The sequence below is a fragment of the Takifugu rubripes genome, chromosome 16, assembly GCF_901000725.2.
Source record: "Takifugu rubripes chromosome 16, fTakRub1.2, whole genome shotgun sequence".
Classification (NCBI taxonomy): Eukaryota; Metazoa; Chordata; class Actinopteri; order Tetraodontiformes; family Tetraodontidae; genus Takifugu; species Takifugu rubripes.
The window spans coordinates 1,422,555-1,439,081 of record NC_042300.1 but is presented as its reverse complement, the minus strand read 5'-3'; the positions used below and the strand labels follow the sequence as shown (position 1 = coordinate 1,439,081).

The 16,527-nt window shown below is 45.4% G+C and overlaps 2 protein-coding genes across 2 annotated transcripts; one reads left to right on the top strand and one right to left on the bottom strand.

The window, feature by feature from the left end:
- Positions 1-6,984: 6,984 nt before the first annotated feature.
- Positions 6,985-7,959, top strand: LOC101076685 (trace amine-associated receptor 1-like). Its single transcript, XM_003976899.1, has one exon. It carries the CDS (start codon positions 6,985-6,987, stop codon positions 7,957-7,959), a length of 975 nt encoding a protein of 324 aa, XP_003976948.1.
- Positions 7,960-14,557: 6,598 nt separating this feature from the next.
- LOC101076453 (trace amine-associated receptor 1-like) lies at positions 14,558-15,824 on the bottom strand. The gene is made up of 2 exons (XM_003976898.2): positions 15,679-15,824; positions 14,558-15,571 (listed from the first exon to the last, which is right to left on the bottom strand). The coding sequence occupies exon 2, from the start codon at positions 15,557-15,559 to the stop codon at positions 14,558-14,560; it is 1,002 nt and encodes a 333-aa protein (XP_003976947.1). The 5' UTR covers positions 15,560-15,571; positions 15,679-15,824.
- Positions 15,825-16,527: the final 703 nt, after the last annotated feature.

Here is a 16,527-nt window from a genome sequence, read left to right as displayed (position 1 = left end):
GAGAGGAGAGGAGAGGAGAGGAGAGGAGAGGAGGAGGAGGAGAGGAAACCATGACCCAGTGTGGTGACAGAGGCCTGTCAGGTGATCATGATTCTGGACCTGGCAGCCCCGGCCTATAGCAGCATAACTAAGATGTTAACCTAGTGATTAGACGACCCCCTAAGTATGAGAATTTGTCTGTCTATGATAGTAACTGAACTACAGAATTAGTGATAATAAGCTTTTCAAAGAGGTAGGTTTTAAGCCGAGTTTTAAAAGTAGAGATGGAGTCAGCCTCCCATACCTGGACAGGGAGCTGGTCCACAGCAGGGGGGGGCTGGTAGCTAATGCTCAGCCCCCCATTCGACCCCTAGAGAATCTGGGGACCACAAGCAGACCAGCATTTGAGAGTGGAGCGGTCTATTGGTTGGGTAAGTGTGCACTAGCTCCTCCAGGTTAGGATGGAGCTAGGCCTAGACCCTTCTTCTGACATACAGGTCAGAAGAAGGTTTTAATAATTATTCTCAATTTAATGGGCAGTCAATGAAGAGACGCCAGTAAAGGAGTTATGTGATCTCCTTTGTCAATACCTGTCAGAACTCTGGCTGCAGCATTTTGGATCAGCTGGAGGCTTCTTAAAGAGTTGTTTGGACACCCTGATAAAGAATTACAATAGCCAGCCTGAAGTAAAAAAATGCATGGACTAAACTTTTCAGCATCATGCCGCATCAGTAGTTTCCTATCTTGCAATGTTTTCAGGTGAAAAAAGGCACACCTATAGACTATTTTAATTGTGTGAGTTGAAGGACAGATTTTGATCAAAGGTTACTCCAAGATTCCTCACACAGAGACTAGATGTTAATGAGATACCATCTAGAGTGATCATGTGATCTAATCTATCCCTGAGAGGTTCAGGACCAAACACCATGACCTCAGTTTTTCCTGAGTTAAGGAGAAGGAAATTTGAAGACATCCAAGACTTTATGTCTTTAAGTAGACAGGTCTGGAGCTTCACTAACTGCTCTGTCTCCTCTGGTTTCATGGATAAATATAGCTGAGTGTCATCAGCCATAACAATGAAAAATTTATCCCATGCTGCTGAATAATGTTTCCTAAGGGAAGCATGTATTCAATCACTATGTTCGACACTTGACCACAAGTAGCTGGAAATATTGTCGAAACATTGACAAATGAGTGAGCCAATCCCAGCGGTGGGAATCCACACTGGCCGTGGAGAAGCTGACACAGCATCTGCTTGGACTATTGGGCATTGGTCTTCGTGTCAGTGACTACATAAAGTAGAGGACAACAGAGACTTTCACACAAAGGAAATTCATTTTTGGAACTCATCTGTGCATAACTCGAATGATTTTAGTGCTACGATTTAGACACGGAAGGTGAAACGGGCCTCTCATTGTGTTGTGTTGGAAATATTTAATGATATTGTGAATGCATGAATATCCGAATTGCAGGGACAACAAACAGCAGTGGAAATGAGTCCTAACATGAGTGGTCGTTTTATTGTGATACATCTCTCTATAAAATCGATCCTTTGTATGTGTTGAGAAGAAATCGGGAATCTTAGGACTGGACAGGTAAAGAGCCAATGAAGAAGATCCATCGAAGCTTCTGGACAGGCTTTGGTGTTGGCTCTGGTTGAGGAGGGGCTTATGCAGTGTAACCTGGACCAAAAGTTGAGGCCCTGATCAACCCTGGCTGGGTCACCCGAGTGACTCAGGTACTGAAGATGTGTCCAGGTTACGCCACAAGAAGAATCTTATTACTAATCTGCCAACCATGAAGACATTTAAAACCAAATAAAAAGGTTTTTAAAATCAATTCAAAAGTGAATAGGAAGCCAATGATGTGTTGCTTAAACTAGAGAAATGTGATCTCCATTTTTTTTTGGGGTACCAGATAAAAGAGGTGTTGCCATATTTTGGACCATTAAGCATTAAGGAGAGCAGAGTCTGACTTTGCAGGGTCATTTGACAATTATGGGACTTTTCAGTGGAGTGGATTTACACCTGCGCCACACGGGGCTAAATGGAAGGGTTGAGATCTGGAATGCAACCACATTACTACAGCCAAATACTATTGCTCATTCTTCTCTGTTTTAATCAGAGCTATATCTCTAAGCTCAATGCAAAAGACTTATTTGAAAGGGAAACTCCCCCTTACCCCAATGCTCAGTTACATCAGCTGCCACAGAACTTTTTAAGCAGCAAGCTTTGGAATCTCATCATAACAAAGATGAACTTTAAAGATTCCTGATGCAAGTCTTGAATGTGCATGCACATAATGACACATAAAATGTGCATGCACACTCTCGTCCTACGTACTGGTTCTTATTTGAGAACATAAGAAGTACATAAGAAGGGAATCAGGAATCAGAAATCTGGTTGCATTCCAGATCTTAACTCTTCCATTTAGCCCTGTGTTGCTGCCATTTTCATGTGCTTTTTTGTGGTGTTTCATACTCACTGCCAGAGACAATAGAAACCCTTAAGAAACACAATTAATGCATGCCCTCATTCTCCAGCTCTACCCCTGCCAATATTATGGGTCAGAAATTAAGCGTAGGACTCGTCTTATCATTTACTCTTTGTTCGCCTGATATGTTTAAAAAAATCACAGATTTCCAGCAAATCTTGGACCAGTGTACAAAGCAAAACCGTAATTGCCTGTAATGTTGACAGAGCAGGACAACCTTTTACCTTTTATATTGGTACAGCATGGAGAAATCTGCAGTATGCCAGGGCATGAATTGTGGTGAGGACAGAGAAAAAGTGGTGGCAGAAGCAGTCCAGCAATCTGACACCAACCCATTCTAAATACAGTGGCACAAGGCAGACCTGGAATTAGAAGTCTAAGATCAACCCTTTATGAGTCCACCAGCACAAGGGACTGGACATAGCATGGAATGGTGCAGGAATAGGTGCAAGCTTCAGTTGAGGAAGAGATTAGCAGTGGCCATGAGGTAGCAAAGTGTCTGGATTAAGTGGCAGCAGGCGGTGGATCGGCACATCACCTGAAAGGACATCTGGCAGTGGAACCCCCGGATAAATTTCTTAAACTAAGGGGTCTATGATGTCCTCCCCAGCCCATCTAACCTGGGATCCTGGGGCAATATATAAAAATATAAAAATATGCACGCTCCCTGTGGTCCAAGACAAGGACACTGTACATCCCAAGCAGCTAGGGCAATGAGCGAAAGCCATTATCAAAGGAGACATGACTCAGACCTTAAATCCATGGTAGAGGCAATCACCAGGGAGATCAAGGGGATCAACACACTCAAGCTACAGTTAAGGCCATCCAGGATGTCAAGGAAGGACAGAAGCCTGAGAACATCAAAGAACTTCTCTGCTTATCTGCTCTCCACAGACTGGAGGATGACATTAGGCAACTGAGAGACAACTGAAAATTCCACCACACATCACCCAGTCCAAATTGAGACCAGACATCGTTTGGGTTTCTGAGGCTACAAAGCAACTGCATTGTGTTTTGGGTAGCAGCCAGAGGCAGGGACCTTGGCGGTCTGATCCCCGGCTGCATAAACTGGCTCTAGGGACATGGAATGTCACCTCTCTGGTGGGAAAGGAGCCTGAGTTGGTGCGCGAGGTTGAGAAGTTCCAACTAGATATAGTTGGCCTCACCTCGATGCACAGCAAGGGCTCTGGAACCAGTTTTCTCGAGAGGGGTTGGACTCTCTACCACTCTGGAGTTGCTGATGGTGATGGCAGGGGTGGCAATTCTCGTTGCTCCCCAGCTCAGTGCCTGCATATTGGAGTTTACCCCGGTGGATGAGAGAGTAGCCTCCCTTCGCCTTCGGGTGGGGGGACGGATCCTGACTGTTGTTTGTGCCTATGGTCCAAACAGCAGTTCAGCGTATCCACCCTTTTTGGAGTCCTTAGAGGGAGTGCTGGAGAGTGCTCCTTCTGGGGGCTCCCTCGTCCTCCTGGGTGACTTCAATGCTCACGTTGGCAATGACAGTGTGACCTGGAGAGGTGTGATTGGGAAGAACGGCCCCCCTGATCTGAACCTGAGTTGTGTTTTGTTACTGGACTTCTGTGCTCGTCTCAGATTGTCCATAACGAACACCTTGTTCAGACATAAAGGCGTCCACATGTGCACTTGGCACCAGGACGCCTTAGGCCGCAGATCGATGATCGACTTTGTGGTTGTGTCATTGGATTTGCGGCCGCATGTTCTGGACACTCGGGTGAAGAGAGGGGCGGAGCTGTCAACTGATCACCACCTGGTGGTGAGTTGGCTCCGATGGTGGGGAAGGATGCCGGACAGACCTGGCAGGCCCAAACGTGTTGTGAGGGTCTGCTGGGAAGCCTGGCAGAGTCCCCTGTCAGAAGGCTTCAACTCACGCCTCCGGGAGAGCTTTGACCATGTCCCGGGGGAGGCGGGGGACATTGAGTCCGAGTGGACCATGTTCCGTGCCTCCATTGTTGAAGCGGCTGACCGGTGCTGTGGCCGCAAGGTGGTTGGTGCCTGTCGTGGCGGCAATGCCCGAACCCGCTGGTGGACACCAGTGAGGGATGCCGTCAAGCTGAAGAAGGAGTCGTATCGGACCTTACTGGCCTGTGGGACTCCTGAGGCAGCAGATGGGTACCGGCGTGCCAAGCGGAGTGCAGCTACGGCTGTTGCTGAGGCAAAGACCCGGGCATGGGAAGAGTTCGGTGAGGCCATGGAGAACGACTTTCGGACGGCCTCGAAAAGGTTCTGGACCACCATCCGGCATCTGAGGAAGGGGAAGCAGTGCACTGTCAACACTGTGTATAGTGGTGATGGTGTGCTGCTGACCTCAACTCGGGATGTTGTGGATCGGTGGAAGGAATACTTCGAGGACCTCCTCAATCCCACCAACACGCCTTCCAGTGAGGAAGTAGGGCCTGGGGACCTGGAGATGGGCTCTCATATCTCCGGTGCTGAAGTTGCCGAGGTAGTCAAAAAACTCCTCGGTGGCAGGGCCCCGGGGGTGGATGAGATCCGCCCAGAGTTCCTTAAGCCTCTGGATGTTGTAGGGCTGTCGTGGTTGACTCGACTCTGCAACATCACGTGGACATCGGGGGCAGTGCCGCTGGATTGGCAGACCGGGGTGGTAGTCCCTCTTTTTAAGAAGGGGGACCAGAGGGTGTGTTCCAACTATAGGGGGATCACACTCCTCAGCCTCCCTGGTAAGGTCTATTCAGGGGTACTGGAGAGGAGGGTCTGCCGGATAGTCGAACCTCGGATTCAGGAGGAGCAGGCATGTCCCTCCGGTAGGAGACCCCCGGGAAGACCCAGGACACGATGGAGAGACTATGTCTCTCGACTGGTCTGGGAACGCCTGGTGATCCCTCCGGATGAGCTAGAGGAAGTAGCTGGGGAGAAGGAAGTCTGGGCTTCTCTCCTTAGGCTGCTGCCCCCGCGACCCGACCCCGGATAAGCGGTAGAGAATGGATGGATGGATGGATGGACAAAGCAACTGGTCTTTCAGGGTCTGACACTTCCCTGAGAGCATAGAATCGAGGATGCTTAAGAGAAAAGACGTAGAAGCATGAAGAGCTGGTGGAGGATTGTCGCACCAGATGCATGCCAGTGGAGGTGGGGAGCTCATGGTTCACCAGCAACCCTAAACAAGGCTTATGGCATACTAGACATAATAGGTACTATTTGAAAGAGGGCCATTAATAACAACATGGAGGCTGCAGAGAAAGCATCCACATGGCTCTTTCTGAAGAGAGGAGAGCGGTGGGGGTAGTAGAACCCAACTTGGGAGCAGGCCGGTTCTGATCCACCTAGGTTGACATGCATGGATCAGGGTGTCTGTTGTGAGAACCCACCCGTTGACTCCAGGAAACAATCAGCCAGAGCGGATGGTTTAGAACCTTCCATGCCTTCCTTAAAGTCATGGACCAACGTATACCAAAATATAAAACAACAAAATGGGTTAAATGAACTCAAACAAGGCTATAATAACAGATTTTTTTTTTTTTTAAAGTACGACAAGCTTCGTAAAACATATTCTGTAAGTGCAACATACCTTGAGCCCACGTTTAACTGAGGCTATATACTTTGTCCTTTGACCTTGCTTTATTGTTTCTTCTTGTCCTTTTTGTTCCTCTTGTTATCATTTTTATGTGGTAAATTAAACTAAAAGCACTTCTCACTTAAACAAAGTTCCATCTTTACAGGAAATACCAAAGCGAAAGCATAAATTCATGTGACTCCATTTACTGTGGGATCCTATACACTGATGATGGATCCAAAGTAGTGCACCAGGGGATGAAAGTACTTTAGAGAAGGTGACTCTTCACTTGGTCCTGATCATCTTTGACTGGTCTTGGGAGATCTGTACTCAAACACTAACTTTAAACTTTCTTTATACATGTTGGCTTGGATTTTAATGCTTTGGTCTTCAGAGCCCAGAGCTGCCGCTCCAAAGTTGAACCCTGCGAGTTAAACTCTGTAGTAGATAGTAGTTTTTTACCTTGTGAAACTTTTATTACAATAAAGAAAACAATATAATTTTTTGATGTACAGTGTCAAATGCAAATGATCCAAAAGTGTAAGAAACTGTTGTTGTTATGTGCAGTTTGCTACCTCAGAAAGTTCAGATAGTCAAAAAATTATTCACTTTAGATAGGCAATCATATTTAGAAATATAAACATGAGAACAAAATGTAAGAATTTGATTCTTAAAATCAAACTAAGAGCAATTTCTTATAAAATATATGATGAAACCCAGTTTTAAAATCAAATACAGGCGCGCACACGCACACGCACTCTAATTATTTGTGATTGGATGAAACAGATTATAAGAGCAAAGAGGAAACCAGAATGCCACACTTGGGTGTAGGTATGAACAGGTATGAAACTCAGGAACTAAGAAATACTTGTTGTTATGTTGTTTCATGAACTGACTGTGTGTTAGTCCTACTCTGTATATCAGGCTCCTAACTGCTGTAGTATTTTTACTTCACGTTTTACCTTTAGGAGCCACAAATTATGGAAGAGTCGGCTGTTAATAGAACTGCTGTAAATGACATACATCCATGCTATGAAATACATGATTTTAACTACATTTTCACAAACAATCCTTCTATTATATGTTTATTACTATACACTTTCCTCATTATATTGTCTGTCGTCACAATTTGTGGAAACATCCTGGTTATGATGTCTGTCATTTATTTCAAACAGCTCCAGAGTCCGACTAACTACCTCATCCTTTCTCTGGCTTTAGCTGACCTGCTTGTTGGTATTCTTGTCTATCCTTTAAGCATGGCATTTTCTCTTAGCTCCTGTATGTATCACGAAGAACTATTTTGCAAAATAAGAGCTAGTTTTGACATCACCCTGAGCACGTGTTCTATCCTACACCTATGCTGCATTTCTGTTGACAGGTATTATGCAGTGTGTCAACCTCTGACCTACGAAAGTAAAATCACTACTTGCTGTGTTGCAATAATGATTCTGGTAAGCTGGGTAGTTTCTGTTTTGATAGGCATTTCCATCTTGATTGGTGGTTTAGACAATGACAAGTGTGAGGAAAGGTGTTTTATTGATGTCCTCATTGAGAACACTGTTGGACCTATTTTGTCTTTTTACCTCCCGGTGGTCATCATGTTGTGCATTTACCTGAAGATTTTCCTCGTTGCTCAGAGACACGTGCGCAGCATTCAGAGCACAACAGGGGTAGCCAATGTCAGTAAGATGCAGAGGAAGGCGACCAAAACACTGGCCATTGTTCTGGGTGCCTTTTTGTTGTGTTGGACTCCTTTCTTTCTTTGCATCACATTTGGGCCATTTACTCATCTTTCTATTCCAGTGCCTGTGATTGAATCTCTTAACTGGCTTACACTGGCTAATTCAATGCTTAATCCCTTCATATATGCTTTCTTTTACAACAGATTCAGGGTAGCATTTAAAATGATCATTTCTGGAAAAATATTTCAGGATGACTTTGACACATTGCATTAATTAGTTACGTCTGAAATTGTATATGTGTGTGATGGAAATGTGATTTTGTTGATTAAATGACACAAAAGTGCCACTAATTTGATTAACAATTGTTTTTGAATTTAAGACATTGATGATGACGATCCTGAAGAAGCAATAAAGATGAGAGTGCATATTTTAACTGCTCCGGCTGAGACATGCCTACAATTTGTGCACAATTTTGTTTACCTAATTGGGATCTGACAGCATATAATACACATTATAATTGAGATTATTTATTTATACAAATATAATAAAGCAGAAAAAGCATTGATCTCAAGCAGCATCTTCCCACATATTGCAATGTGCACCCATAATATAGTATAAATAAAGTTTAAAGGCAAGAGTAATACAGGCTAAATAACATAGTAGGTTCCTGTTCCTTTGCACATGATCAACATTTCCTGACATTTTTATTAAATCTGTTCATAAGATAATTTCTGGAAAAACAAGTCAAACTTATTTTAACACAGAATTACTTATAAAAGTGCATAAATGTGCGATGGAAATTGTATAAACTGCTGCTGAGTAAAAGCATCCAAACATGCTGAGCATAAATCCTTACAATATATATTTGTAATCAGAATATTTGATATTGATTTGATGTAAATGGTTTGACATCATTTAAAGATTATGGATAAACTTTGACCTAAATTAAAAATGAACCATGAAATTAATATCACTGATTCGTGTATCTGTGTATCCCATTCACTGCCACACCTGTTTCTGTCTGCCAATTTAACTGATCTTACATAAAGTAAGCAATTTAAAAAGATTGCATGCAATTTTGGTTCATTTAATTAAGTGCTGCTGTGGTAGCTAATGTTATCTTCAGTAAAAATGGCTTCAGCACACTAAATTTGTGTAAATATTTGTTTTTCTGTAGTCTGTGTGTAGATTTGTAGTTCCGACAAAACATTATAAGTCAAAGCTGATCAGAACTCTGAGCTATTAAATTTCGGTGTGGTTAGAAACTTGGAGGCACTCAAGGACTGATGATATTGGAAAAAAAGAAATGACTGAGATCTTCAAGGTCACATAAGTGATTAGTTTTGCATTACATAGGATAGAATTTTATCCTAAATGAACAAAAGTTTTGCCCCATCCGTGTTTAAGGGTGTTTTTTCAGTGTCAGTGCTTCTGGAGTTGTAGATATAAGGATGAATCTCAAACTTGTGACAAAACACTCCTCGCTACAAGATCAAAGGTTGTCAATCAATCAATCAATCAATCAATCAATACAATCAATCAAATATATCAATCTTTATCAAATCAAATCAATCTTTATTTATATAGCATCTTATACAATCAAAATTGTTTCAAGGCACTTTCCAGAATCCCAGGGCCTAACCCAGACAAGCAACAGTGGCAAGGAAAAACTCCCCTTTAACAGGAAGAAACCTTGAGCAGGACCAGGCTCATGTAGGGGGACCCTCCTGCTGATGGCCGGCTGGGTAAAGAGAGAGGAGAGGAGAGGAGAAGGAGGGGGAAGAGGAGAAGGAGAGAGAGGAGAGGAAAAGAGAAGGAGAAGGAGAAGGAGAAGGAGAGGAGGAGAGAGGAGAGGAGAGAGAGAGAGAAGGAGGGAAGGAGAGAGAGAGAAGGGAGAGAGGAGAGCGAGAGAGGAGAGAGAGGAGAGAGGAGGAGGAGGGAGAGAAGCCCAGAAACACAGAAAAATAAACTATACAATGGGTCAGCGGGGCCGAAGGTCGTCATGCTGCTCCGAAAGGCGGCGATACCTGTAATGAACAGGGGGGGGGAGCAGAAAACTACACAGGAATCATCATAACTAGTCTGTTCCTCTTTCCAGGCCTTCTCTGCGGAACTTCGTAAGGTTTTTGGGCCTGTTTCTCTGGGCCCGGATGCCACCGGGCAACTCATGAGCGTGAAGCAGGGAAGTCGGCCCATTGCTGACTACGCTATCGACTTCCGTACCCAGGCCCGACTTAGTGACTGGAACCCAACAGCCCAGTGCGATGCCTTCCTCAATGGGCTAGCGCCATACATAAAGGATGCGTTGGTTCCCTTTGATCTTCCGCCCTCCCTTGATGGACTCATAGAGCTGACTTCTAGGCTGGACAGGCGCATCCAGGCAAGGAGAAGAGAGCTACGCCAGGGAGAGGCGGAGCACCGTCGTCTGCCCGCCTGCGAGGATCTCCCCGCCTCCAACCTTCTCACAGGGCCCGCATCTGGGGGGGGCCGAACCCATGCAGGTGGGACACACCAGCCTGACTCCTGCGGAGCGAGAGCGATGACGACAGGGGAACCTCTGTCTCTACTGCGGACAGGCTGGGCACTTTGTCTCTCATTGCCCAGTAAAAGGGAGGGCTCAGCAGTAGACGGGGGCGTACTGCTGAGCCGGACTCAAGACTCTGCCCCCTGCCCAAGGCCATTGTTTCACGTCTGGCTTCTGTTGGCGGGCGGCTCTCACACCCTCGCCACCTTCATAGACTCCGGGGCTGATGTCAGCCTGATCGATGAGGAGCTCGCCGTCCAGCTGGGTATCGACCGGGTTCTGTTACCACATTCAGTTCGTGCCAGCGCGCTGGATGGCCATCTCCTAGGGACTGTCACTCACCAGACCACGCCCATCCACATGCTTCTGTCGGGCAACCACCACGAGACCATACAATTCCACGTCCTGAAGTCACCTCACCTCCCACTCATCCTTGGTTACCCCTGGCTCCGTCGTCACAACCCCCACATTGACTGGGCGACGGGTTCCTTTCTGGGGTGGAGTTCCTCCTGTCACCAGGTCTGCCTTAATCAAGCTGCCACGCCTCTACTATCAGTCAAATCCATTCCGGCCCCCGACCTGTCTGCGGCTGCCGAGGAGGCATTCCAGAATCTCAAGGCCCGGTTCACCTCAGCTCCCATTCTCCTGGTTCCTGATCCTGAAAGGCAGTTCATAGTAGAGGTCGATGCTTCTGATGTGGGGATCGGTGCCGTTCTCTCTCAACGCTCTGCTGATGACTAGAAAATGCACCCCTGTGCCTTCTTCTCCCGACGTCTGTCTCCGGCAGAACGAAATTATGACATTGGGAACCGAGAACTGTTGGCGGTGAAACTGGCGTTGGAGGAATGGTGTCACTGGTTAGAGGGGACTAAATTGCCCTTCCTGGTTTGGACGGACTACAAGAACCTGGAGTACATCCGTTTGGCTAAGAGACTGAACTCCCGTCAGGCCAGGTGGTCCCTGTTCTTTACCAGGTTCAACTTCCCTCGCCTACCGGCCGGGCTCCCGCAACGTCAAGCCTGACGCTCTATCTCGCCAGTTCCTGGGAACAGAAGACACTGCCCTCAACCCAGACACCATTCTTCCTGCTCCCTGCCTTGTGGCTTCTCTCACCTGGGAGATGGAGGAGCGTGTAAAAGCCGCCCTGGAGAACCAACCTGGTCCCAGCTCCTGCCCTCCTGACCGCCTGTTTGTCCCGGAGGGTCTGAGGTCTGACGTCCTACAATGGGCCCATGGCTCCCGGCTCACTTGTCACCCAGGGATTCAGCGCACTAAAGAGGTTCTGCAGCAGCGGTTCTGGTGGCCCACTTTAGAGGAGGACACCAGAGAGTTTGTCAACGCCTGCCCGATCTGCAGTCTGCACAAGTCCTCCCGCCAGGCCCCTGCCGGTTACCTGCAACCTCTGCCTGTGCCACATCGACCCTGGTCCCATATTTCGCTGGACTTTGTTACCGGTCTGCCACTGTCGGGCGGATTCACTACTATCCTGACTGTGGTAGACTGGTTCAGCAAGATGGCCCACTTTGTGCCCCTACCCAAGCTTCCATCGGCCAAGGAGACTGCTGAACTTGTTCTACAGCACATATTTTGGCTCCACGGCCTTCCGTCGGATGTAGTCTCTGATCGGGGTCCCCAGTTCACGTCCGTATTCTGGCGGGAGTTCTGCAGCCTCATCGGGGCCACCGTAAGCCTGTCCTCTGGGTTCCATCCCCAATCCAACGGCCAATCGGAGAGGGTGAATCAGGAGATGGAGACGGCGCTTCGCTGCATGGCGTCCAGACACCCCTCTACTTGGTCCAAGCAGCCACTGTGGGTGGAATATGCTCACAACACCCTAACCAGCTCCGCCACTGGACTTTCTCCCTTCCAGTGTGCCTATGGCTTCCAGCCGCCGCTGTTCCCAGCCCTGGAGAAGGAAGCTTCCTGTCCGTCCGTCGAGGCTTTTATCCTCCGTTGCCGCCGGACCTGGACCCAGGCCAGGGCTGCTCTCCTACGAGCAGCTGACCGTTACTCGACGGCAGCCAACCGCCGTCGCTCCCGGGCTCCCAATTACCTGGTCGGGCAGAAGGTATGGCTCTCGACCCGAGACCTTCCCTTGAGGGTGGAGTCCAAGAAGCTGGCTCCTAAGTTCATCAGGCCGTTTATTATCGAGAAGGTCATCAACCCTGCGGCTGTCAGGCTCAAGCTGCCCCGTGCCATGCGGATCCACCCAACCTTCCATGTCTCCAGGATCAAGCCGGTTCGAGAGAGTCCGTTGATGCCTGCTTCTCAGCCGCCACCACCTCCACGGATTATTGATGGGGGTCCTGCCATCACAGTTCGCTGCCTGCTGCGCTCCCGCCACCGTGGAAGGGGTCTTCAGTATATCGTAGACTGGGAGGGATACGGCCCAGAGGAGAGGTCATGGGTCCCAGCCCGTCACATCCTGGATGCGCAGCTCATCCGTGAGTTCCATCACTGTCACCCTGACCAGCCCTCCAAGATCCCCTATGCTGGTGGGGGTGCCAATTTAGAGACTCTGTCCTCCCTGTCATCCGAGGCTTCCAGCGACGAGGACGAAGAGGAAGCTGAGACGGAGGCCTCGGGAGAATTTTAGCCCTCCTCCAGGCCCCCCTCCACCCACCCGGCTCAGCTTGGACGTCAGGGGCCGTCCCTTGAGAGGGGGGTTCTGTCACAGCCCCTTTTCCCCAGTTCCCCAGTTCCCAGAAAATTGAGACAAGTAGTAATTTTCCTTCAAACCTTCCCTATTCCTGACTGCACACATCCACACTCACCACCCTCCTTTGACCATTACTGATATAGGTTTTGAAAAGAGCGAGGAGCATGAAGCTCCTGGATGTGCACATCACAGAGGACATCTTATGAACACTAAACACTGAAACTCTGGCAGGGAAAGCTTAGCAGGATCTCTACCATGTACATAAACTGAGAAAAGCTGAATCTCCACCTTACAACATGCCCTTATGTTGGGACACTGTTTGGAGCATCACAAACATTTCAATGTGGCATGGCGGCTGCACAGTGTCCTGCAGTTTAGAAGATCGTTGATGTCCCCTACCCCTCCATGTCAGGACATCCACACCACTTAACAGAGCAGAGCATCCACCCCACAATGGACAGATGGAGGCTGAGGAACAGCTTTATCTACCAGGCTATCCGGAAATAGAACTCTCCCAACTACTACTACTACTACTACTACTAACTACTAATATATTATTATTATTATTATTATTATGCACTGTAGAAAGGAGAAAAACAACATTTTAACCCTCTGCCTATGTTGTACATACAGTGGATTGATGCATAAAAGAGCAATTTTTTTATTTTTGGTTTGTCTTTTTAGTACCTCACTTGTGGCCTCCTAACATTTTCGAGGTCACTGTATGTTTACTTATGATACACAGGCAGATATGGATATATGGATTCATTATACATTCAACAATATAGATGGTTAGGGTAAGGACTAACCTTTTGCTTACACTTGCTTACTTGCTTTTGTTTATTTAAAGATGTACATTTTTTATGCATCCATGTTCTATCTGCTTTTCTGTGTTGGGGAGAGGCCTCTGGCCCCCAGGGGACTGGAAACAGGAACCTTCTTGCTGTGAGGCAACGGTGCTAATCACATCACCATGCCACTGTGCATCTGAAATGCATTCCAAATTTGCAGAGTCATGTAATAACAAGCCTCCCGGGCACTTTAGCTACAAAACAGGCTCGAACTGAAACTAACACCAGGGTTCATGTGGGTGCAAAATGACCAGTAAACATTTGAGTTTGTCATTATTAATTATCATGTCAAAGTATTGTGTATTTTATTATAATGCCAGCAGTTATATGTAAATCCTTGCACATGTTTTCAACCAGCCACACCTAGTTTAAGGTTTTACTATTGAAATACGTGCAAAGGAGCTAAAGGAAATGACTTGTTTTGCCATCAAGTGTTAAATTGTGTTAAATTTCATAGATACAACAACAGAGAGCTGTAATTGTTAAATGTCACTGATTAGTAGCACCAACATAGTGCTGACAGGGTTTCTGTAGAAAGTATAGCATGTATACATTCTAATTTATGTACTTTCAAAAAATGTTCATTGCTAAATGTATGAGACAAGTGATGTTAATCACCATAGTATTGTAAAAAGATTGAACAACTTGTGAAACACATTAAACAGGTGTGGAGGAAAGCATCTTTTCTATTGTACAGGCCCACATAAGTAGTAAGAATAGTTTGGGCAGATATATTTATTCATATGCAAGTCTAGCAAAGACCTAAAAATAAAATACATAGATCTAAAATTAAGAACCCATTTTGCATAACATATTTCTCAAACAGATGTAAACAAGTCAAATTAGTTTGAAATTTACAAATTCACTGTGAAAAATTTTCCCAGAAATAATTATTTTAAATGCACACCTGAACCAGCTATAAAAGAAAGCATAAATGAAAGGGTTTAGCATTGAATTGGACAAAGTGAGCCAGTTGAGTGCTTCAATCACAGAGATTGGCGTTACTTTGTATGTTAATGGTTGAAAAATGATACAAAGGAAATACGGAGTCCAACACAAGAGAAAGACGCCCATAACTGTAGCCAGTGTTTTGGTGGCTTTTCTCTCTATCTTACTAACAATTGCTTCAGGCTTTGTGTTCCGACAGTTTGTTCTCTGAATGGTCTTTGCTTGTCTTTGAGCAACAAGGTAGATCTTAAGATAGATGCTAAGCATTATAATGACCGGGATGTAAAAGGAGAAAACACAAGCCAATGTGGTTGATATTAATGTGTCAATTAAACAACTTCCTTCGCATTTTCCTTGATTAAATCCAGCAACAATGATGCCAATTCCAATTAATGCAGCAACCCCCCAACTCACCAAGATCATAATGCTAATAATACGATTATTTATTTTACTTTTGTAAGCAAGAGGATGACAGACAGCATAGTATCTGTCAATTGAGATGCAGCATAAGTTTAAAATAGATGCTGTGCTAAGTGTAACATCAAAGCTTCCTCTTATTTTACAGAATAAATCTTCATGGTACCAGCAGGAGGTTACAGTGAATGCCATGCTGGAAGGAAAAACTAATACTCCTACGAGCAGGTCGGCCACAGCCAGGGACAGGATCAGATAGTTAGTGGGGACGTGGAGCTGTTTGAAGTAAATGATTGAGATTATTACCAGAGCATTTCCACACACTGTCACAACAGACAATGAACCAAGAAAAATATATAATATTACACATTTCAATGAAGGAATATGCGTAAATGTGTAAGTTACATCATGTGATATATAGCAGGGATGAATTTCATTAACAGTGGAGGTGTTGTTGACCATCAGTCTTGGTTCCATGTGCTTTCGCTCCTGCAATTACATTTGAAAAACCCAGACACTAATTTATTAACTGGAATATAAACAATATTGTCATCAATGCATTTAACTGAAACATACTTTAGTTGGAAGTTGCTCACCGTACGGCTGCCTTGGTCTGTCCACTCTCTTACTGCTTAGAACCTGAGATTTTAATGGGCCGCCTCAAACTAATTACCATAAGTAATTCAGGCCCACCTTTGTTCATCTATATGGGCAAAACTAATCAATGTCAGTTTTGTGTGTGAGTGAATCATTTATCTTGTTTTTATTCCATTGCACCAAAGTGGTCTCTTGTTTTGGATTAATTGGAGAATAAGTAGAAATCTCTATTTCCTAAAATCTATCCAGGATGTCATTTTCTAATTCTGCCCTTATGTCCATGTCAACACCAGAATAAAGATTAAAGTTTCATTATGATTTCAAAGTTCAAATTTTGCACAGTAATTCCAGTTTAGATTTGAGCAATAATAGTTACTATAGTTACAATAACTAGTTACGAACTTTTATGATCTTATAACATTATTATTAGTCCAATTAGTTTTGAATGAATATTTGTTCTTTTTCTGCCTATTATTATTATTATTATTATTATTATTGGTAGTAGTAGTAGTAGTAATAGTAGTAGTATAGGGGTTAGCAGTAGTACTACCGTATTTTCACGACTATAAGGCGCACCTAAAACACTGAGATTTTCTCAAAAATCGACGGTGCGCCTTATAATATGGTACGCCTTTTGTGTGGACTGAGTTCCAAAATCTGCTGTGTGCCTTTGGTAGGTGCTCTACGGTAAACGCTCCGCCAATCGAATAGCGGCACACCTACGCGTAAGGATCCCCTAAAATGGCGCCGGTCAAGCAAGACGCGTATGAGGCTTACTTTAAACTGCAGGCCATCGAATATGCAGCTGAAAATGGCAATCGAGCAATCTTAGTGTTTTCGCTTTATGA